Source organism: Anopheles aquasalis, chromosome 3 (assembly GCF_943734665.1).
Source record: "Anopheles aquasalis chromosome 3, idAnoAquaMG_Q_19, whole genome shotgun sequence".
In the NCBI taxonomy this organism is placed as follows: domain Eukaryota; kingdom Metazoa; phylum Arthropoda; class Insecta; order Diptera; family Culicidae; genus Anopheles; species Anopheles aquasalis.
This window is the reverse complement of record NC_064878.1, coordinates 56,676,049-56,700,120: the sequence shown is the minus strand read 5'-3', so window position 1 is coordinate 56,700,120 and position 24,072 is coordinate 56,676,049. Positions and strand designations below refer to the sequence as shown.

The following is a 24,072-nucleotide window of genomic DNA, read 5'->3' as shown; positions in this document are numbered from 1 at the left end:
GTTTCTCGCATCCTTAACGAACGAATTCAGAGGATCGGTAGCTTACCATTCGCTGTGCTGTCGCTTGCTCGAACAAATCGCAACACTCGCGCAGGAACTCTGGTGGCGGCATTCCGATTCCCATAATGGCCTGCTGTTCGATGTTGTAGATCCCCGCAGATCCTTCATCGTTATGGTACCGCTCAGGGATTTCCTGTCGAATCGAGTCCATGCTGTATGCTGTTTCTGCTGCTTCTATTGCTGCTCAGTGACTACTATGACCCCCTAGCACTCAGTTACTGTTGTTGGCCAACAGCTGCAGAAGGGTTTTTATACCAGCATACTGCATTTCCCCCCTCTACGTTCGTGCGTATTGCACTAGTTAGTGCTGCACGGAAGTTCTCAATTCATGTCCATCCGCATCACGCTCGGAACCGGGCTTTGTTGGTGTAGTATTGCCTAGTTCTGGACCAAGGCATGATCGAATCGGTTCATGGAATGTTTCCACTCCGCTGATCGATAATCTTAAAATGTTTTGTTCGGGTTCGCGGATGAATTTCACGTTTCCTTTATACAGATGCCAGGGCACCTTAGGCCCAGCTTAGGTTTCGGTTGTGATCGTAACAAATGGGTTGAGTTAAATAAATAATTTCCTTTATTTCGTTAATCTTTCTAGTATTACGTTTGAAACGAATCAGCGCTTTCTGTTCAAACAACATAAGGCCACGGCTCTTTTACTGGGGATGATCAATGATGGAGGATGTCCCGCCCGAACTCGGGTAGGATGTAACGGCCTTTGAAACCTTATGCAAAAAACCTTAAAACAAAAATCATAAAACAACTTCCGCGATACTCCAGCAATTCAATAAGTTAATACTGTTCAACAACGCGACGAATTTGGGGATCGCTTCCTCCCTTATCAGGCTTCACTTTGCATGCAGTGGATGGCCGAGTCCTCCGATAGTTCGTCAAGTGAGGAATCTGAGAGGGAAAAGCGAAACAATTGCCATTAGAGATTTGATCCAGCGATCCTTTCCTGCGCACGATCCCTTACCATGCGTACTGTAGATCGATGATTTAGACGAATGGTTGTTGTTGATGTTACTGCTGTTGTTATTATTGTTGCTGCTATTGTGATGGCCACCGAAGTGGCCACCGGGACCATAGGGAGTCGCACCTGGTCCTAGATGCAGCGGACTGTGCATCACGTTCGACTGTTGGAAGGTGTAGGAGAGCTGCAGGTTGATGTGTCTCGCGAACGGGTTCATCTCACCATCTCTAGGAACTGGAATGCAGATCAAATGAGCCGGTAGTAAAGTGTTTTTTTGTTTCGGTAAAGTGCCTCTAGTGGCCATACCTTGAACGTGCTTCTTCTGGCGGGCGCGCGAGTTCTGGAACCACACCTGGGTGACGCGCTTACTGAGCCCGGTTACCGACGCTATCCGCTCCAGATCCTGGCCGTCTGGGTTGCTGTCGATGTTAAAGTTGGCCTGCAGGATCTGCAGCTGCTCCTCGGTGAACGTCGTCCGCACGCGTTTGGTTTTACTGTTCTTTTGGTAGCCATCCGCCTCACATCCATCTGGAGACGGCGAGAAGAGCACGCGAACGTGTTTGCGTTAGTAGGCGAGTGGTTGGAGGCCAGAACGCCCGCCCCGGGACTTACCATCGCTGGAGGTGCCACAATCGAACATCTCCGAGTAGTGCGTCTTGCACAGTACCTTATCGTCTACGAGGGCGAACTGTTCGCCGGTGGACAACTGGCGCCCACAGCTATCACAGGCAAAGCAGGCTAGGTGAAAGATAAGATCGCGAGCCCGGCGCACCCAATCGGTGGCACTGATCGTCCGGCTACACCGGGCACACTTCGTCCCGAATGTCCTGTGGTAGAGAAAGAAAAAGAAGAAGCAGAACCCACGGTGCGTTAATGTGGAATTTTAATCTTAACCATTTACTCTGGATTCGGCCGATTCGTTAATTGGTCGAGGGGCTGGCTGGTGCTGGAAGTGGAAGCATCAGCAAGGCCACACTCCACACAATTTGCCCATTGTGTTGTCCCATATTATGACAGCCATTAATTAGCGCCAGGACGGGCCTGGCAGGCGATCGCATCGCGACCGCGTGCATCGCACCTTGCGGTCCTGCTGCTGCTGCTCGTGTGGTCGCGTGCAGACCGTCACTTTGTAGCTGGTAAATTTTCACCTCATTTGCATGCACTGTCATCTCATCGCTCGTATGCATGCGTGTGTATCGTGATCGCGATCGCGAACAGCATTTTTTTTTTTCGTTGTTTCTACTTCGCTTCTCCTGTCCGCCAGTTCTCTTTGTTCACGCATTTCGGAAGCAAGATAAGATGCAAATCACGTCGGACCAGCCAAACGGATAAGCAGAAACGTCCGTTAACGGTTTAACACAAGCCATGTCAAGCCAAAAGAGATGGAAGCCAGCAATCAATTCTGTTGCACCAAGAAACAAGACGACGCTGAGCACGGGAGACAAATTTGTGCGCGCATCAGTGTTTGCTTCGATCGTGCACCTACAAGGATCGCTTTTTGGAGCAGCCAACTCCCGTGGCTGTACTCCCGCTATAGTTGATCCGTTTATCACGGGAGCGCCGAAATCTGGCACATCTCGTGTCAGGACAGGACACTTGTGGGGCAGCCAGAGCGACTCATCGCGTTACGGCCACAGGAAGCCAGCCACAGGAGGCACATTAAAATTAATGATTATTTTTATGCACTTTCGTTGTTGCGTTTGGCGTTGCTTCTGTTTACGCACATGTGAGGAATGGTGCTTCTGTTTGCTCACACTCCGGTTGGACACCGGGGGTATGGGTTCGTTGCGCTGTCGTGGCAATTTCGGAACGTAGCATAAAGTTCCCAAATTTGCCTACCGGTAACATTAATTGGCCATGCGGTTGTTTGGTTGCCTTGATGAATGTCAAATAAGAACGCACAAATAGTGCAGTGCAAATGCTGCTCAAACGATTCATCTGGAGCTGATAAATCAATTATTCGAATTCGTATGCTCTGGTGAAGGTATGTAAACGTACCAATGGAAAGATTCTTGCGATACCAGGCGCATGAAAGAAGTGTTTTCTGGGTATTTAACTCATAGATAAGAAATTTTTATTTGATTTTATTTCTTATTATATTCTATTATTCTATTATTGATCAATAAGCAATAGTGCTACCACATTGTACTAAATTATTACAAACAAATAGTCTATTCTTTCAGGTTCTATTCTTCCGTTAATGAAAATAGGTACATTCAATTTCAATTCAATCATATAAACTTTTTTTCTTAAATTTAATCTACTCTCATCTAGAGTATAAACAGCTGTCGTTTATAGGGATTTTTTTGCATTATCAGATAAAGCACTTTCGATAAGGATTATCAGCTAAGTCGTTAGCATTTCTTGCACACCAATCTTGATGATGCTAGTGCAATGCCACTGACAAAAACATCAACTCTTCATGCGTGTCCCAGGTCAACCAGCACCATAAAACTCGCTCCAGATGATGCTGGGGGTTTCGAGCAGATTACTCTATCGACCGTACCTCGCTTCGTTCGTTCGCACATCTTTATTGATTGCGTCTCGCGCGCGGTACCGGAGCTACCAAACATTCCAATACCTGTTGGCTTCTGTTTTGACACACGCATGCACGTACCCCTGAGCCTTGGGTGCAGCACAGCACCAGATGCACCATGACGACGCTACTGCAATCTCTGCCCCGTGGTTCTGCTCCACACAAACCAACGATCTTGATCACGGTTTCGACACACCATGCGGCGCGCGCTTCTTCCTGATGTGCACCCGTCAGCACCTTCTCCGTACCACGGACGGGACCGGCCGCACGACAAGGACGACCGGAACAGCATACCCCCTTCTTCTCCTTCTCCTCCTTGCCATCCATCGAAGCGGGAATGATAAATTTCGAGATATTTTCAAGATTATGTGCATAATTTGCTCCCGAGGTTCGCCCAACGGGAGAGCTCCCGCTGTTACACTGAAACGGTTCACCCAATGGCCGCGGAGGGGTATATGGCGAGAGCGGCACCGATCCACGGCTCTCTGGCTACCGATTTGCTTTAATTGCTGGCCACGAAGCCACGAACGCATTCGCACGAGTCGATCTGTTCGCTCTGCTCCTTCATTGCAATTCATGGCAAGTGATATTTGCGCCCTCGAAAGGGTGGCCCCCGGACAGCAGGAGCAGCAGCTGTTGGACCTTTTTGGGAAGACTGGCTGGCTGGCTGACTGGCTGGCTGGCTGGTTCGTGTGCTGGGAACTCCCGGTTGGAGGTTTACCGGCCGCGTGCGTAGAAGGTGGTGCGATAATGTATTTTATTGCTTCGGAAATCGGAATCGGGCTTTTTTTTTGCAACGAGGCCTGTGTGTCTGCGTTTGTGTGTGAGCTTAGAACCTCCAAAACAGATCGCTCGATCGTGGTCGATCGTGGCAGCAACAGAAACAGGAGAGCTGACAAGCAACTACCGCAGCAACAATGCAAGATGCCAGAGCAAGCGATCAACCTCAGACCAACAGGAGCAACAGAACCACCTCGACAGGAATGAAGAATGAAAAGAAGGAGGAAGGGAAGGGTGGTGGTAGTACATGCGTACTGCATGTTAAACGTTCCTGAAGCGCGTGAAAAAATATGTCGATATTTATTATTTTCTCTCCATTTTTCCCTCGCCTCTCGGTGCGACTGGAAGTGAAACCAGATCCTTGTCCGCCTCACCTTCCTCCCTTTGGTGGGTTTGAATTGATTAAAACCCCACAAGCGGATTGCTGCTAGACACTGGCATGGTCGCTGGACCGGCAAACGCAGCAGCAGCAGCAGCAATTAAAGTGCCAACCATGGTGGTTTGGTTGGACGCGATGCGATGCTTGGATTGTATGTTGAAGCTTATGTAGTTATGCGCGACCGGCCGAGACCGGCGATGGCCCTGGCGTACGGGTAAGGCACCTCGTGAGGTTCGCATAATTTCGCTGGAACCGGTTCTTGGTCCACATCCCGGTATCATTGAGATACGAGCGAATCGATCAACGAAATATTCGTCAATGAATCGAAAGCAACGTGAGACGCATACCCCGTGTCTGTCACTGCTGGAGTTCAGTGATCGCAGCCGCAGCCCCTCTTCCGTTGGTCCAGTAATTTTTCGCGCCAGGTGTGCCAGGCATGTCTGTTTTCCATGAAAATGATCCTCATTAACGGACGGACAGCAGCGTTTAGATCAAGCTCTGATTGGCGACATGACCGCAAATCTGGTGGTGGATCATCTGCATCTGCAACAACATTTGTCCAAAAAATGTGTGAATAATGCGTGCGAACACGTTCTGAACAATGTTTTCCGGAAAAACGCTAGGGATGTCCAGCATTAAGCAAAAAAAAAAAAAAAGGTGGAATCCAAATTTCAGCCCTCATTCTCTCTTGCTGCGCTCGGCGTGACGGTGCATGGTTCGCCGACGGAGGCAAGGATTTGTCGAACAGGGTCGACAATTTATTCGCCTCGCCTACATTAGAATGCCTAATGGGAGTTAACTGAGCATGAAAGAGCATGGCCAGATGGAAGAGCTCCCGGGGAGAAGGAAGGGAGAATGGTGGTAGAGTGCATACATTATTTTCGCACCCGTTGCTTACCCTTGTCGTTGGCGCATCGTTTGCGAGCAATGTTTATTTGATTGTTCGGACCTACGCGAAGAGCTGGAGGGACTGTTGTTCCTGATTTCCATTCCACACCACCACGCCGCCATTCATTTCCGATTCAACCACCCGCCTGCTAAACGAGTCTGAGTCCTGCCAGACGTACGATCGAGCATAAGCGCTCGAATCGCTTTGCATTACAATATGCAGGCTTGCGCAGAAGCCTGGCATGGCTTGTCCGGCGGCCGGAAAACCCGGAATCTCATTTCATTTTCCTCTAAATGAATTCCGCGGACCATCGACGCGAAAGGTGTGTTTTTGTGCGAGTTCTGCTTAGCATAACTACTAATTGCTGTCCGATTAATGGGCCCCCCACCGCGGGCTTCTAGCATTAGATTAGAATGCATTTGGTTTCGCGCGATCGTACACCTCATCGTCTTCTCATCATTGGCCGTACTTACTTGGCGTAATCCGTTTTGCAGTAGATTTGCCGGTCGCGTACGAAGCAGGATGGCTGCTGGTCGAGCGGTGTGTGGCAGATGCAACATCGGAGGCAGGCCGAGTGCCACGAGCAGCCACCGACGTCCAGCAGGAACTTGTCTGATATCGGTTCACCGCACGCCGTGCAGGAGCGTAGTTCTTTCTGTGAAGTGAAGAGGAGATGAATGTTGTGGTCACCCTGCTACGAATTGCATCAAATAATTGTCACCCAAGTGGTGGTACTCCATTAACTATTAACAAAATAAACGCGCACTTACCAGACGACTTAATGGCGACACTCTGATTGAATTCAAATAGCCACAAATACCCCCAAAAAACAGGACAAAACCACCACCAGCAGGGTGTGTTGTTGGTCGTGTCGCACTCTCGAGGACCTTCTCGAGTGCGGCAAACTCAATTACATTAGTTACGCCGTGTACCGTCGTCGTGTACACTCTTCCGGCAACACCCGGACAGGGAAAACGGGAACAGAGCGACCACTAGACAACGGAACAAACCCGAGGACTCGAGATGAGTTGAGAAGGATGCGGCGAAAACCGACAATGGCGGACCGCACAGCAGCGGTCCGCAGAAGGATTCCGCGCACGGACATCGGCGCACGATGATGGATGAATGGAAGAGAGGTCCTGGAGGACTTTCATGTGGGCTGGTACGTGTTAAGTTAGTGAAGGACCTTTCCCTGAATACCGGACCGGTTTTCTCTTCACCGCATCCCACCCCCCCGGTGGGACATTACAAACCCGGAACGGACTAGGGCGAGTCGACGACAACAATGCCAGTTTGGAGAGTGATTCGATTCATACTCGAGGGTCGTTACATAATCGAGACCTCTGAGGGTGAGAGAGAGCGAGAGATAGCTGACGAGGATGAGGACCGCAAAAAGTGTCCCCGAACATCTCGAGGGTCGGAGCGGCGGTTAGCGCCAAAGTCAATCGGCATTCGGGCCGAAAAGAAGGTACACAGTTCCGCTGTGGAGGTGTCTGGTGTGGAAGATTTATGACCGAAGAGCTGGACCAGCAGGACCAGCTGTACGGAGCGGAGGAGGTCGTGTGCCCAACCAGCCGGTCTTCAGCTGGTCAAAAAAGCTGATGGCCATTCCCGTTGCCACGCGTTTGTGGGTTTTGATTGCGAGGATATCATCCCAATTGCGAGGGATGATTTGTGATCGTCGCCGACCGTTGGTCCTGCCCTGAAGTGTGAGTGGCGTGAGCCTTGCACACCTTGATAAATTGATGGTTTTGCGGTGTGCTGGGTGTGGTGGGATCGATTAACAGGACAAAGAATTGGAAACGAATTGACTGGAAGGAGAAGAGATACCATCTGAGGCGCAACAATTGATTTGCGTGTATGTGTTTAGGGCGCACACTCCGATCAAGACACAATGCATTGATAAATGAAGACTTTATTGCTGTAAACCTAACCTAACCATTTGTTATGCAGACGATGGTCCTTGTAGCTAACTATCCAGCAGGTTAGTTAGTGCAGGATTCGAGTATACTGCCGGATGAAGCCGATATAGTGCGACACTTTGGTTAGAACGCCTGGGAATGGTGCGGATGCACAGGGTTTAACACTCCACGAAACGATTCCCACCTGCACGCCACGATGTAGCAACGGGCCACCGGAATCTCCCTAAAGGTAGGAAACAAAACACAACCCTTAATTCATCTTCAAAGCAGCTCCTCAACTACCCAACGAGTCCTGGAACACTTACGCTGCACTGGCCCTTACCCCCACCGGGATACGCGGCACAAATGTGCGAGGGGTAGATTTTGCTCGTGTGGATCGCATCACACTCCTCGTTCGGGACGATGTAGTAATCGACCTGCTGCAGTGTGGTCGGTGCGTAACCATTGGTAGCCGTCAGTCCCCAACCAATCAGCGTCACACCGAGATCATCCGGATCCGAAATCTCGGTGAACGATCGTGGCAATCGGACCGGAAATACTCGATCACTGAACTGCAGCCGTCGGGCTAGCTTAAGCAGTGCAATGTCATTGATGTAACTGTTGCGCGAATCATATTCTGGGTGTGGAATGACCTGCTCGATCTTGTACACGGAATCGTCCGCAGTGCGGGAGATATTTGTCCGCCCGACCTGTACCGTCTGTGTGGCCACGGTCACTGAGCTCACGCAATGGGCTGCCGTGAGAATCCAAAACTCGGACAGGATGCTACCACCGCACGAATGGCTACCGATGCTACCACGGAGTGAGATCATGAACGGGTACTCCTCGATCGTAGCATCCGTTCCGTTGACGATGCGACGATCAGGTCCCGAGAGCTGCTCACTAGGAGCTCCTATTTGTGAAGACAGGAGGAGCTCCGATTCACTATCGAGATCACTTTGTTTTACCCTGGAAAGAAGCTTACCAAGAGCTACTCCGACAAATACCGCAACGAGTGGTAGATATTTTAACTGCATACTTCTGCTTGTACTTCAATGGAAGGCTTTAGTTGGTTTGTGATGTCTTCACCGTTCGCGCGCATTCTTATTTATACGAAACCGAGCGCAGCTCGAGCCTTTTCGGGGGCAAAGTGATACGAATCGACCAAATCACTAACCGTAAAGCGTAAAACCAGCGCTTTCTGGGTCAAGAGGTTGGTCTATTTTTGATCAAACGAAACGTCGTCGTCGCCGATAAGCAGCAGGCGCGGACGCGAAGATACTTCCTGCATCTCCGCCATCGGTCCGGTGAGTTGCAATCCCACCGCGGCTGCAATCTATAAACGCATTCGATAAGCGCATTCACGGCTGCACCGTACGCTATGATGCAACCGATTAGATTGGGATGCGATCGCGGTTTGGAGGCTCATTGTTTGAATATGCGAACTTTTGAGGCCAGTTCGGCTAGACTGGGGACCGGTTGGCGTGACCTGCATCGTACTTGGCTGACTGATAGTGTGATTAATCGACCCTAGCGGAATGTTGCGAAGACGTTTTTGTAGGAAGGAATTTCCCACGGCTGGGCAGATGTACTATAAAGGTGTGAGAGATTGTTTTGACACTTTTTTGCTGCAGGGATACAAAGAAATTGGCTTAAGATGAAAGCACAAAGGCATCTTTCAGAGTATGATATGTGAGAAATGTGAGATCATTTTATCAGTTCCATCAGAAGACGTCACACAATTAGGCTGTCGGCCCGTACTAAGATTCAGATAAAGATTATCAGAGTGATACTTCATTTTTGCTTTTGCTTTTTATGAATCTAGGCAAGAATATATTACCAATATTGGTAGCAAATGACTATAGAAAAGATGTCACCCCAACGAGAAGCAATTTAGCGGACGACGACAAACGAGTCAACCATCTTTTTAAGCTTCTCATTTGCTGCCATCATCAAACAGAGCGCGGGCAGGTCCTTTGCCTAATAAAAAACCAATTAAACTTTGAGTAATGGCCCGATTTGACGAAAGCAATTAATTGAAAATGAATACCGTTGCGGGGGCACGGCCATCATCATCATCATCGTGTCTTCGCCACCAGACAGTCGCCACCACTCGTGCGATTCGCGAGCGGACATTAAAATGTTATAAAACTTTAAAAAGCCACTCCTCGTACACACTGCGATCAGGGATCGATCGTAAAACGGGCACGATGCGACAGATTCTGGCGCATCCTGCAGGTTCATCTTGCGATTTGATTGTGGATTTGCGTAACGCAAGCAGCAACACAAGACTCGCTGGCTTGGCGCACACGGTACCGCGTGTCCAGTTGCTACCGGGCGTTTCTTTAATGATGGTGCTCAATGGCGATGGCGTCCCTCGGTTCTGATGGTGTCAACCAGAACAAACATTCATGTAGAGCGTAGCAGCATCGTCAGTCGATCCGCAAATTCAAACGTCCGTCCCTAATTAACGTTCCAAAGTTTCCAATCCGCGACACGGACGAGACCCGGGGCGTTTAAAAGTTCATAAAATATCGGAAAACAAACCGCCTTCGAAGAGAGTGAGGTGGTGCGTGAGCCTGTGTGTGCGTGGTGTGCCACCCTCCGAAGCGTAAAATTGGTCGCAAGGCGGCATCAAACCGCCGCCGAGATCGAACAGGCAACACGAACCGGTGGACGTACGGCCTGTCAGCTCGCTCGCATACGATGATTGGCAACGATGCTTGGTTTCCGTTGGCGTTGGACACCGGAATCCCGGATTCAGCAGCAGCCGGAGTAAGAGACCGACAGGCCAAGACACCTACGCACCACAGCACGCAAAGTCAGCAGGCGATCGGCGACGTCAATGATCGCATAAAGCGCCGGCAACCGATCAAGGAGTCGTGGTGTTGGTGGTGATCAGGGTGGTTGTGCACCGTTGCCCAGCCTCTCGCCGGCTAATTAATCGAAAGAATTATCGACTTTTGACAACGACGACGATGGTGCAGGCCCGGGAGGCTGGCAGGTCAGGCACTCGGACACGGAATGTTTGCATAATATGCATAAACATCGGGCGTGTGCAGCGGCGCGTCGAACGCGTCCTGGGTAGCCGCTCCTTCGGAACTTGTCAAAATGGTGCCAACGTCGCGTTCGGGCCGAACATGGTGTCCTCGTCGCCGTCGTTGTGGTTGCACAGTCGCCACGGGAACAACAGGTTTGCAGATGATCATTCGCGAGAAGGGAATGATCATGCTGCTCCAGCTCCAGCATGCGCACACATGTGTTTCGGTGGTTTCGGGGGGACATTCCGATTTAATTACTCCCTCCCTCCCTTTTATTCCTTCTTTCCCTCTCTCCCCCGCTTTATATCGCTCCTCTCTTAACGTCAGCTACCATCGTGGGTGCTGCCTCAACTCATATAGGTCCAGTGCAGGACGAGAGACGATAAATTTAAAATTCACATCCAAAAACCTCCAACCAGCAGGCCAGGTCTCCGGTGCGAAGAACAACATGCATCCACAAGGTTTCCAGAAGCCACTAGCGATCGCCGACCGACCATTTGCTGGGATTTATTCTTGATGATACGCCAAGCGCCCGTTTAACGGCCCCTCTCCGGTTCTCTGGCCTCTGGCTCTGGTGCATTTTCGATGGCACAAGACCATGCAGGAAAAGAGGAGAGACCGGAGGGACATTATAAAGTTTCCGGTACAGCCGTCGGACTGGGGGATTCGAGTTGCAAAATGGACAACAAACACCGTAACCATCGACGTTGTTGTCTTGCTGCAGAGACTCCAGGGTGCTGCATTCAAGTGCTTGTATTCAGAAGTGAGCTCGATGATGTCTTCTAGGTCGCGCTAAGGTTGAGCCGAAGGAGCATGGCCTTCCAGCCATGGTTCGTAGGTGGTCCTTGAGCCGTTTGCAGCGAACCCAGACGCGTGTTATGCGCTGCGCTCCAGCGATTGAATGGAATCGGGATCGTAAAAATGTATAAATTAGTGTCCGGAATGGTAGCCGCTTCTTCTGGCTGACTGAAGTGATTTGAGCATAGCCTGCAGATCGCTCATGCGCCTCTAGCAAATGGCCACGCTGGTGTGGTTTTCAGCGCAAGCAAAAAAAAATGGTGGAAATTTCTATTTCTGTGGCCACAATTAAACACTAAGCATCCCTACCTGCTGATGCCTTGAATGTTGGGCAATGCATCGGACACTCTTTCGATAAACAAGGCCAACAACAATCTCAGAAAAGGTCCAGTGCTCAACATACCCATTCATGTCGAAATGTTGTGGTCGTTAGGAGTAAAGGAAAACAAAAAAAGACCCGAACCGAAAATCGAAACCGCGGCGAACCCTGGCATTAACCGGTGGCCGGCACCAGTAGCCAAACCCCGCGGCAGTCCCCCTACGCTGCACTAAGCGATCTTGGGAAATCTCGAGCAGCAGCAGCAGCTGCCGAGAGCCGAGAGAGGTAGTAGTACCTGCCCCAAAAATCACGCCCCAAGAGAGGCATTACGAATGATTGATTGATGATTATTAAATTACTTGGCGTGCGTTACCAACCACCACCACAACCCAGCCCAAGGCCAGCCACAACGCCGCCTGACGCCGCATTAGATGGTTTTTGAAGGCAGTAGCCGCTGGGTGGCTACCGGCAAAAAGTATCTTATCTGCTGCTAGCGGCCAGCTCACATTAGCGGCGACATAAGAGGTCGGCCGAACGAAAGAAGAAAAACCAAATTCGCTCTCTAACACCCGGGGACCGCAAGTTACTTTCGCTACGTAGACAAAACTCACAAAAAAAAAACGAAACGAAATGCGCAGGAGAGCCCAGGGACCGTGATCGAAGTGTGAGGTTAAATTCGAACCCTCATCGGTGGCTACTCGCATGATCGATTCGGAAACCAAAACCAATCGGTTTCTGCCGATCGAGTCGGGCGTCCATTTTTGGGGAATGAAAGGACCGCGATCTGATCGCATCCTGTCAGATGGAGGAGGATTTAAAGTCCATCCGGTGTGGACTCCTGGACCAAACGCGAAAAAAAGCGAAAATCTTTCTGCAAACAACAGCGAGGACTTTTGTTGTTGCTGCTGCTGCTGCTGCTGCTGCTGCTACTGCCAAGTCGATCGATCGATAGCGCGTCGAATGGAAGCCCCAGGAAGGAGATTGACATAATCTGCAGCTACCGTGCACTGCCACCATGGCTGCGTAATGTCCTCTTTTCTAGATCACTCGCTCGCTCTCGTTTGCGTCAAGCGCCCGAGATGGACCCGATCGAAACCAGCTGCCAGACGGACGTCATGATCAATCATTCCATTCAGGAGTCATTCAGGAGCCGCTTCACCGCATCGCACTCTTCTTCTGCTTCCTCGACGCCGTTCATCGTTCCTTCTCGATCGTGGTTACCGCGACACATCGCGACTAGACAACCGAGACGGTGGACCGTCAAGAATTTGTAATTGTCCAGACGGCAACATACCTTCGGTGCGCTCTTCCCGCCAGCTCCAGATATTGAACCGGATGAAGGAGGCTGGATGATGATGTTGGACGTTCCGTTGATGGCTCTATCTCGCGGGCCACACCCGTACTAGTAGTAGCGGCCACGATTGCCGCGCTCTTCACCGATTGCCGTACGATAATCGAATAATAATCGAGCAAAATTACGCCGGCCGGAACAATCGGGAACTCCGGTCGGTCAGTCGGCCGTACATTCGCGTCTTCATCTACCGCTCGTCCAGCCGTGCCTGCTGCACGGGAAATAAAGGGACTTTGGTGGCGCTGGCCGGATGGCGAGAAAGTAGCGCTACGCTACGCGGTCCATGAAAAGCTTCCGGAACTAATCGGAACCGGCCAATGTCCCGGTCCCGAGGTCCTACATTGTGGCTCCCCGAGCGCTGGAGTGCTGCAGTGTGATCGGAAAACGATCATCATTAGTGTTGGCTAGAGTCTGCCAGCAGAGCCAGAGTTTTCACACCCTCGATCACGTCGTCATCGTCGACGGTGGGAGTCCTCTCTTTCGTCCTTCCTTTCTGTCTCGCTCTCGGGAGACAGGTGGAGTAACCGATGATGCCGTGAAATCACGATCATCATCACCGCTGCTCCACCAGCTCGATCCGGCCTCTCGTGCCCGCAAGCGCGGCCTCACTCTCGCACAAAAGACGATTGAAACAAATCACTTAATTAATGTGTCGTCTGTTTTCCGACACCGGACAACGGACACACACAGATCGGCGATGGAAGATAGGACCTGGTGTGTGGCGTCCCTTCGGTACCCCCGTCACGTCCGACGGGGAACGTACCCATTAGAGAACAAATGATCGTGAACAGAAGCGCTTTTGGCGCTATAAAGCCCAGTGGACCCAGTCGACTGGTCCGTAGCCGGTAGTCAACATTGTCCGGTTCGTGGAAGCATTCCAGGCAGATCCAGATAGATGGATGCAAGTGGAGTGGCCGCTGGTTCAGTGGAGAAGAGCAACAAATCGTTACCGAGGTACCTCTCTGTCTAGATCGATAAGACGATCGAGAAGATGCTGGGTGCTGCTGCTGCTGCTGCTGGTGATCGCGATAGAGTTGGTTGGATGTTTTTGCTTTTCCTAGAAAAACCCAGACGAGATCAGCACTGGCGATATGATGCGTTGCCAGGTCGTTCAACTTGGCACTATCGCAATCTTAGTTTATGATTTAAGCATAAAAACATTGTAGGAAAAACCAGGGAACTAGTTTTGGCTGACAGATTGGAATGAAATGATCAGGAAGGATCAGAATAATTTGAAGTTAAATCCCGGTGAAAAGGATAGTGATCCTTAAATGAATGTGTTGATGATGTTGATTCCAACAAATCATATACCGCCGGGGTGATATAGGGGTGTCCTTTATCACCACACACTCTGCCATTGAGCTATGCTCTTTCTTGTGGAAGGAATATTTAACCAGTACACTATACAAGCGCCACATAAACTCATCATTTAAGGGATCTCTTTGTGGCCAATCAATAGAAGCACATGGAGGCATGCTGTGTACCAAAAATATGAGTTGTCAAGCTGCTGAATGAATCCTTGGCCACACAATTGCGCAAACACACCTATTGTACCCCAGGGGCCACAGTTACAGCGGCGGCTCAAAGCGATGAAGACGAGCGCGGCGTTAACCGAAACGCTGACGACACAAACCAAAACAACAAAAACCCCACACCCTGAGTCACGGAGCTCCAGTTCACTGCATGCCGACTCTGCAAAGTCGCTATCTCCCCGGTCTAGTTGAACGAAATACTCAGGAACAGGCCAAACGCTGACGCAGTTTTGTTGCCAAGGAATGCCAACACAGAAAGACGAATGAAACTAAGTTGATAGCCATTCATTGACGAGAATTAGCTTTTCAAAATTGTTTTTTAACTATTTTTATGTTACTAACATGTATTCAATCGCTAGAAGAGAGCATCGATGGGCTTCAAATCCAAACTTTTCAATCAAAACGATCCTCACATTCAGTGATCCTCGTCCTGATATCGAACCACTAAACACCCATGGCCCATGGCCCAAGGAAGAAGGTGATTGAACTCCCTCTTCACTCCTTTCCACAACCGCACAGCCTCCGCGATCGACATAGATATGTTCCACCGTGGCCCTCCCCGAGAACCATTAATAACCCGCGCTGTGTAGTTTGCGCTATCACGCCAGTCCGGCCGGACGGCCTCACGGCTTTCCTATCACAGTATCTCCCCCGTCAACGGCTACACAGAACGGTCGCAACGGATCGAAACCCAATATCATCGCGAACGCGCACACGCCGTAGATCATCGTGTTCCGTATCCTTGTCCACTGGCGCGTTCCATTCCGCAGAGCCACACCACGCCGGGGGGAAACGCAAAAAAAAAAACGGAACATGATCGTGTCGGACAGATAGAGTCGCCAGAAACAACATAACACTTGATCATCGAACAAAACGATCGTGCCCCCCGATGGGGAGGGGTGTTTGGCGACGGGAAACATATGCTGCGACCACGGCAGCACCACGAGGAGCAGGATTCCCATGAACATTATCGAATGTTGGCGCGCTGCTGCTGCTGCTGCTGCTACGATAGAGACTCTGATAAACGCTACAAATGTGATCATCGAGACATCGACGCCACGCAAACCACCGATTCGTCCACGGAAATCTCCGTTAGCTTTCGCGTCTCTCTCTCTCTCTCTCTACGCTTCTGCTTCTCCGCATCACATCGGACCTCACTCCCCACCTCCACCCTTTCCAGCCCAGGATTCGTGATAATCTTATCCGAATAAATATGTTTTATTTTATGAGACGAAATTGACTTTTCAGTCGATTATTATGGCCGTGCGTCCGCTTCGCTTTCATCTTTGACCGCCATCGAGCAGCGCGAGCTCTGTACGATAGCGATAGGCCCCCGGGCGACGGCTTAGGCCTCGCGCAGTTCAAAGCGCGTCCGCGCTACACCTGTCTTCCGCGTAGATCCTACAACTGCGTGCGTGTGCGTGCGTGCGAGTGTCATCAAAACGTTGTGCCGCTGTTCAACACCAGGAGTAAGACAAGGTTTAAGTACGCTCATTTTTCACCGGACCAGGCCGGACGAACACACATCGGGGTCCTTCTCTTTTGGGGCGCTCGCGACATGTCGCGACTCCCGCGGTACTCTGCTTGGAGCTTGCCGCTCACATCACCCCGCGAGACGCGAGAAGCATTCTGGATGCTGATCCTCCAAGATCGGACATAATGGAGGTGAATGGAACGGAACTGACACCGTCACCGACCCGCCACACGGGCTCGACCGTCGCCACAACGCTCACAAAGCGATGACAAAAAGAATAATATCGAGCGATTTTTTATGCTAATTTAATATGTTTTCTTTCGGCTCTTCCCCCATTTGCGGTCTCCGCTGGTGATCCTCCAAGGTGCCTAATGTGCTTGTGTGTCCGTTTTCGGGGTCCACGGGGTGCGGACCGGCCGTCTCTGCAGTTCTTTCGGAAAGTCATTTTTGGAAACCCATACGGCTCCGATCGTGCTAGAGGGAACGTGTGGGCACCGTTCCAGCTCTTTGCGGGTGACGAGTAGCGAACTGATCTTCTGATGGAGATGGTGAGCACCGCGATAAGCACGATATTATCGGCTGGTGGTGATCGTGTTTCGGGATCGATCCCGGCCGTAAGTCGGTTTTTAGGAGATGCGCTTACAAGTTGCGTCCAGTGGGCCTTCTGGTCTTTACCACTCGTATGTGTTCCGGGACTTTTAATCGCCTGCATAAGTCTGAGGATTTCGGTTTTGATCGCTTGTGCTAGATGATCGCATGATGTAAGAATGGAGACGAGAGGAGTTGTAGATCGAATGTAGAATTGCAGTATTAGGCTTGAAGAAGACTATGGGTCCCTAACCTGTCAAATCTTCATCCATTAGTCCATCAAATTCTGTGAATAAGGTTTTTATTTTATCGACATTGGCGATTAGACTACAAGACAAGACAAGAGGCTGGAAACTCTGGAAGGAAAAAGAACCTTTAACTATTCCATGATGTTGAAATGCATGTTGTTCGAATTTTTTGAGCAAAAATCGCCTCTGCTCATCATCTGCTTGCTGTGTTTCCTGATGACCATCGATCGATCGACATTTCCCACCAAGGGGGCGCCTCCCCCGAAGACACCGAGAGCGTGTGAATCGACCCACGAAGGTCACCGTGTTCCGATGAGAAACAAAACGTAAAGTCATCGAGATGCGGGACTTGAGGCACGCACTGGCCCACCACCGTCACGATCTCACTCTCACCCCTTCCTTCCCTATCTCGAACGGAAAAATTTGTTGGTATAGACATTCCGGCACATCCAAGTGCCAGGCTAGCTGACTGAATGGCGATAAAACCACCCAAAAGCCACTGTTCCCCTCGAGGGTTGGTTCCAAGATGACATGTTTCCTGGCTAATTGTCGTGGTGGGTGGTGGAAGAAGTCGTAAACATGGTGGACACGTAGATGATGGACCTAGGGACACTTTGCTGACCAACGGCACCCCGAAGAACGATTCCATTTCCGTCTAGAGCCAAACGACAGAACACGGACACCTTCCTAGGAGTCGGCAAAGGATTCTAGAGCCCATAAACCGGGCTACTTTATGGCGATTTCCGGCATGTTTTAAGGGTCTGCTCCCCTCGCCCAAAAACTTTGCCGCTTTACGATCGCTGGACACGCACCGGTAAGCAGGCGGATTGTCCCGTGCTCCCGCGGTGGCATGTCAAGTGTCAAAATGGTTGTAAAATGGCTGAGAAGGGAGGGGGAAACATGAATTGCGCCCCTAGAAGCGCAATGGCGGTGCTAATGTGACCACAAAAATGGCTTCTTTCTTTATTAACCTCACGGAACAGTAGGTCTTGTGGAGTAGTTTTTCTCGGCAGAGCCTACTCTGTGGTATAGAAGACCGTGAGTCATGTTAGAACATCCCCAGAACGACGTGATTCGTTTCATGGATGAGCCGTTCCGTTCCGGAGTACAGACCCATAAGGTCCATATTGCACTCTCTCGCGCTCGATGCGAACAATGTATCACGAGGCGCCCCCCAAGTATCATCGTATCGCTGAAAAGCACGATGAGCGATCCGATGAGTATCAGTATCGGTGTAACACACGCGCGCTGGCTGAAAACATGCTCTCCCCTGCTTTCTTCCCCTTTTCCACCAGTAAACACACATCGATGGAATACATCGAGCCCGCATTGCTCAACCGCGGAGAGAGAGGGCCAAACGTGGCCATCTGCTGCCCTGCTGTGCTCGGTAGTTGTGGTGGTTCCACAACATCACATCACGATCCGGCACGACCCAGCTCGCAGATCATCAATCAGTGGCAGCAGCAGCCACTCGTTGAAATGGAATGGCGCGATGAAATCCCTACGCACTGGCGTAACATGCTGATGATAAGAGTAAATCATATGTTGTAGCCACACAAACACACGCATCAAGAAGGGCGTGAGAAGACTGACACGATGCCAAATCCGTGCTGGATCGAGATTTGGTGAATTTAAGGAGGGGCGATTGATTGCAAACTTCAATCGTACGTCATGCTACGTGGTGCTTACATGATGTGCTTATCACTTTTTTCGTTTTGTAAAACAGAATGCGAGGTTGATGATATGTTGAGGACACCCTAATAATGTCACCGAATACGTTTTCTTTTGATCATCGAATCAAAATCCACAATGGATTGTGGCGACTTCGAAAAGAAAAAAACCTTAGAACTCCCCGTGATGACAACTTAATATCATCGCGTCACCACCACCAACACCACCAGTATCTCCCCTCAGAATCCATTTCAAATAGATCTCCGCACGCTCCGCGGTTCGATCACATCACGTTACGGTTGGCGGGTGACGATGGGTGCGCAGAGCCGTCCAGCGATCATGTTAAACCATTTTATTGATCCCCACTCCCTGCCAGGGCTTTGGTGTGTCGCCGCCCGGGACCGGCGGGGGGATTTGGAAGATTGAAAAATCATCCAATTTTCCCTGTTCTCCAAAAAGACCAAAAAAAAGCGACACAAAGGGGCCCCTGGTGTCCGTTGCCGGCCATTAATTGCTTTCCGAATGTGTAATATTTTAATATTTTTATGGCCATCCTCCATCCCCGGACTGCCGAACCCGACGAGCCGGACCTCCAGAAAGACGAAGAAGCAACCGCTTGGTGATCCAGTCCAGGCCAGCGTCCGGGATGCAGCAGTCCGGGAATCTGACGGACGCTGAACTGACTGACGGACTGGCTTGACACGAGAAGAGAAGGAAGAGGATGGGGCGAGTGAGGCTGGGTCTTAATTACCGCCGTTTATATGTCGTTTATGTAAATTTATGAATTGATCGCACCCCCCCCGTCCACTACACTGCTTTGTTGTGTTCCCTCCAGAGGACAGGTTCACAGGATTGAGAAAGCTCCGCCTTCGCCCAAAATCCCGATCATAAAGTGTCCTGTCCCTGTGCCAACTTGTTGTACTGCTCGTGGCCACCGCACCAGACCGAGGCCCTTCCGAATTCCGATCGCATTGCATTGCTCCGCCAGGACACAGGAATTGAATGTTTTGAACATCACGTCAGCTAGTGAGGTCGGTGATCGTGCGGTGAATGCGGGTGTGTGTTCGCTACTGGCCGATCCGGATCTGCCCGGGATCGTAAATTTGGTTTTATCGATCCCGATACAGAGCCTGATTTACGATTCCGCCACCACGCAGGCCACGGCACCTTCCCGCGCGGGTTTCGAGGATTGATCTTTTTGGCCAGTGGAGGCCAAAGGGGCGAGCTTCTTTTTTGATTAATTTCTTCTCCCTCCCCCCTTTTTCGACGGCTTAACGGCTTCGCACCAGCACCGAAAACCACCAGCCGCTGGTGTATTTGAATCAAAAGACTTCAACGGCCGGGCCCGAGGGGGTTCGTCGCTTACAGCGCACTGGAATCGTAAATCACTGGCGCGCACAGCACCAGCACCTGGACCAGCAGTTGCACACGCGCGTTACGCGGCGCACGCCCTCGCCTATTTGAGCGGCGACAATATTTATCATGGTCGGTGACACAAATCACGCATTTATCATTCTCGCGCTAAGCTCTCGCTGTTCCGTTTAGTCGCAGATAAGCTGGCAGAGTCGTAACGGGGGGGGGGGGGGGGGGGGGGGGGAAGCGGGGGAAGTTTTCCACGAATTTGTTGCCAGAGTACTGACATTGTGGTGCCTGGATCGTCTCCAGCATGTGGATCAAGAGAACTAAAATGAAAATTGAATTCCAATCCAAGGGATTTGCGCCTTCGACTCTCTTTTGAATGCAAAAGTGACTTAACGCGATTTACGCACCGATCACGGTCATCTCGACACCTTTTCGACGACGACTACGACGACGATCACCATACCAGTCACCACTGCGGATGACTAATGATCCGCGTTAAATGTGTGCATTCTTCGAACGGTCGGCAAAGAAGGTCCTGCTGATGCTCTTCCTTCCGACCGTCCTACTCTTCTCTTGAAGCCCAGCTGCTGGTGCTGGAATTTTCTAACCTCTCACACAACATTCCGCAACCCTCGGAGGGGACCACAATTTGCATCTTATGATTTTGGCCGCAATCATAAATCGTACCCGATGTGTATCCTTTCGGCGTCCTTTTTTTTATGTTTGAGTGGATCTCCGCCCAGGTATCCATGAAGAGGATGACCTAAAAGCACCGGTTTGGGGCCCCGGAATTGGGATCCAGGTGAGAGAATTTGACGCTCTCCCACCGCAGCAGCGGGTGGCCACAGTTGGGTCCTTTTAGGAAATGCCGTTTTGCGCCATTTATCTCCTTCGTTGCCGTCATCGTCTGGCTGTCGCGAAGAAGCTGGAAGGAAGTTTGAGGATTTCACGGGAAGGATTTCGCGAACCAGCGCGAGTCACACGCGCCACCACGATCGAGGAGCCTGCATCTGTTTCGGAACGCAAAAGGAATCACGGTTTTCTTTTTGGCTGATGCGCACCAATCCGCTAAACCGGTTCGTCGGGGAGCGTTTATTGTGGGCACAAGTGTTTTTTGGGGATTCGACCACCGATATTCCTGGGACAGCGGGCCGGTATTCATTCAGAATTTGATCCGGGCCGGTTGTCCAAAAATATTATGCTTGTTTAATGGACCATTTGCGGCCATCTTCCACCTTTGCTTTCTGCGGTCGTCTTTGGTTTTTGGTGAAATTATTGTTAAATCATTAAAATGTTGAGTGGTTCAATCTTTTCAAAAGTTAATTAACGAAGGCCGAGATTAGTGGACGGACGCGTATTATCAAACAGAAAGCTAATCGGATCGATTATGGTGAGTAGCTTCTCGGCAGATCAAATGCCGTCGGTATCATGTTGATGTTGGGTTTTATTTGCTTAAACAAATTAAGGTAAAAGCAAACATAAAGTCGTTCAGCAAAACATGTTGTGCAAAGCGCATTGAGCGTGGTCTTACCTTCATCCTTTACGATCGCGATCGCTGACTCCATGGAAATGTGGACCAAGCGTAGATCCTGTTGTTTGTACTTGATAGGACACGATAATGATGCCGGTGCGCCAAGGAGATGTCTGCGTTACTTGTTGACAAGTATTTACACCGATTTGCAGCTAATAGAGAACCACATTTCCATCGTGATGTTTTGCTTCACTTTGAATGTTATTTCATTTGTCGCATTTGAACTTCATCACACCGAAAACACATCATCGAGCACACCAGAGTGGAGTCAGCTGCATCAGGTAGCGGCTTTTTGGTCTAACATATCTCACTATCGCTCACACAGAAACCGTTGTCTCCAAAAACCAAAAAAAAATGCGAATTCAACAGAAAAAAAGCAAAACCACAATCCTCGAAATCTCGTTTCTGCGAAGGCCAATGATTCAATTTAGGCAGCGTCAGCATCACAACCCCGCGCGGTATTTAGCAGTTTGTCATTTCGCGCTCCCGGTGGCGGTTCGTCGTTCGATCGAACTTCCAACGAAAACAAAAACCAAAACACGCCGATCGCGCGCCGTCCATCCACGTTCGATCGATCCCCAAAGAAAACACGGCCCGCTCACGGGTGGATACGGCACACACGTCTAATCGCGACCGTTATTCGCCCGGGACTGGCATCTTGCCACCACCAACTGTTCGCCCCCGTGCCGGATCGGAACCGGAACCGGTTTTTTGTTGCGCAGCATCCGAGTGTGCGGGAAAGAGAACTGGCTTGCTGTCGGGCTTGATGACGAACGAAAGAGCAGCTCAGCAGGCTACGTTCGCAGGGAATAGCTCCGCCTTTTATTTGTTTCCCCCTATTTCTCTCTTGCTCCCGTCCTTCTCCGTCGCTTGTCCTTTCGCGTTTTTTCTGTTTTTCCTACCCTTCGGCAGGGGGTTGATTTTCCCTTCGCTGACTGTTGACGCAGACGCCACGGTGGTGCAGCAGGAATCATCCCTTGTTAGTTCGCCTTTTCAGGAAGCTCGCGTAGCGTTGAGTATGTCTGTGTGCGTGGTGAAGGATAACAATTATCGCGCAAACGATGAGCGGGAATTTAAAGAGTCCCCAGGGGATGGTGGGAGAGAAAACACCCCAAAAAGTGCCACAATTTTGTGCCCATAACACTCTTAAAGCAGACTTTTTGTGTCTTAAATCCATCGAGAGCTCACTTAGGAGCCGCACTTTTGCGAATGTCATTTGCTACGATGCTCTCACGCATCAGCACGCGTTGCGCGTTAGCACTTAGGTTGGAATAGATTATTTTCAGCTAAGAAAAGGCGTAAAAAAAGGCAAATGTTGGCGTATTAATGTTGTTGTTTTACTGTTTTTCATGAAAAAATATCGATGCTAGTTATTTCACTGTTTTTGCTTTAAATTCTCAACATTTGGTCTCATCATTTACCCTCTTGTAGCACTACAGTCCATTTGACTTGCTTTTAACAAAGTTCTGACACAGGATTCTTGAGAATTCAATTGAAAATTATTCAATATTTTGTGGATGGGACGAAAAACCGATAGATTTTCTTGTGAAATCGATCTTTATGAATCCGAAAAATGATTATGATTAAGATTGTCGCAATTATTCTCCTTCGATACTATTCTTTGTCAATATTTTTATTGTTTTGTTACCTTAATGATGCACGAATTTAAATTTATTGCCACAAGTATAGTCTTTTACGATTAGGATTCACGACAAGTTTGCTATCAAGCAAATATTAGGCATTCAAGTTTGATTTCAAGGTCGTATTTGATCATTTGTTGGTATGATATGGCCTCAAGCCCTCTCGAAAATAAATTCACGTAAATTAGGAAACCCAGGAATTAGGAATAAAAAATCAGGAATTCACAGGAATTAGGAATAAAAAATCACCGCCAAAAGGTCCTCTATATGATCTCCAAGAACATTCCAACACGCTACACGCAATCGCAACATAAACCATCCAGCAAATTTGTCACCGCGCAAAGCAATCGCGCTCGGGCAATTTCGGTGCGCGACTTCCGCTTGCAGATGAAACCGGCCGCAGCATTTCGATCGCACCTTTGATATCGCGCACCGTTGATTGCGAACGCTCGATATACCTCGATGGCAAGCTGTCACACAAATCATTCGCCTATACCCGCGAGCGTGTCACTAGGGAGCGTGCTCCAGAGGCCAGCTGACAGCCACCGCAGCCGTGGCAACCGCAGCAGATGGTAATCGTCTGTGCGTCTCAGACGACGCGCCAAGGCCTTCGCGGTGCTTCGAGACAATTTTCAATTTTCTATCGTAACTTATCGCCGACGGTTTTTCCCATCAACAGCAATAACAACAACAACAACACGCAGACGGCCAGTTGATGAATTTTTATTGTTCTAATAAACCCACAAACTGCCACGAAGGCCCACGGTCTCGGTCGCGCCCGGCGGCCAGCAAAAGTGCGCCCGAAAAAACCTATTTCTCAATTAGGAAATTATGATCGAGATCGAGGTGGTCTCTCTGGTGCTGGTGCTGGGGTCTTGTGCTTCGACTTTCGCTGCGGACCGCAGACTTTTCTAGTCCCGTAAAAAAAACCGATCCAACTTCACCGATAGGTGCGTGCGAGTGTGGCTGCCAGAAAGCTGGCGCTTTTTATGCGTTTCCGTT

At 50.0% G+C, this 24,072-nt stretch overlaps 2 protein-coding genes across 2 annotated transcripts; both read right to left on the bottom strand.

Moving 5' to 3' along the window:
* Positions 1-776: 776 nt before the first annotated feature.
* On the bottom strand, positions 777-21,565 carry LOC126578363 (LIM/homeobox protein Awh-like). The gene is made up of 6 exons (XM_050240844.1): positions 21,431-21,565; positions 6,088-6,269; positions 1,643-1,857; positions 1,337-1,558; positions 1,034-1,264; positions 777-960 (listed from the first exon to the last, which is right to left on the bottom strand). Exons 1-6 carry the CDS (start codon positions 21,434-21,436, stop codon positions 899-901), a joined length of 918 nt encoding a protein of 305 aa, XP_050096801.1. The 5' UTR covers positions 21,437-21,565; the 3' UTR covers positions 777-898.
* Positions 7,533-8,552, bottom strand: LOC126578365 (chymotrypsin-1-like). Its single transcript, XM_050240846.1, has 3 exons — positions 8,501-8,552; positions 7,842-8,428; positions 7,533-7,759 (listed from the first exon to the last, which is right to left on the bottom strand). Exons 1-3 carry the CDS (start codon positions 8,550-8,552, stop codon positions 7,604-7,606), a joined length of 795 nt encoding a protein of 264 aa, XP_050096803.1. The 3' UTR covers positions 7,533-7,603.
* Positions 21,566-24,072: the final 2,507 nt, after the last annotated feature.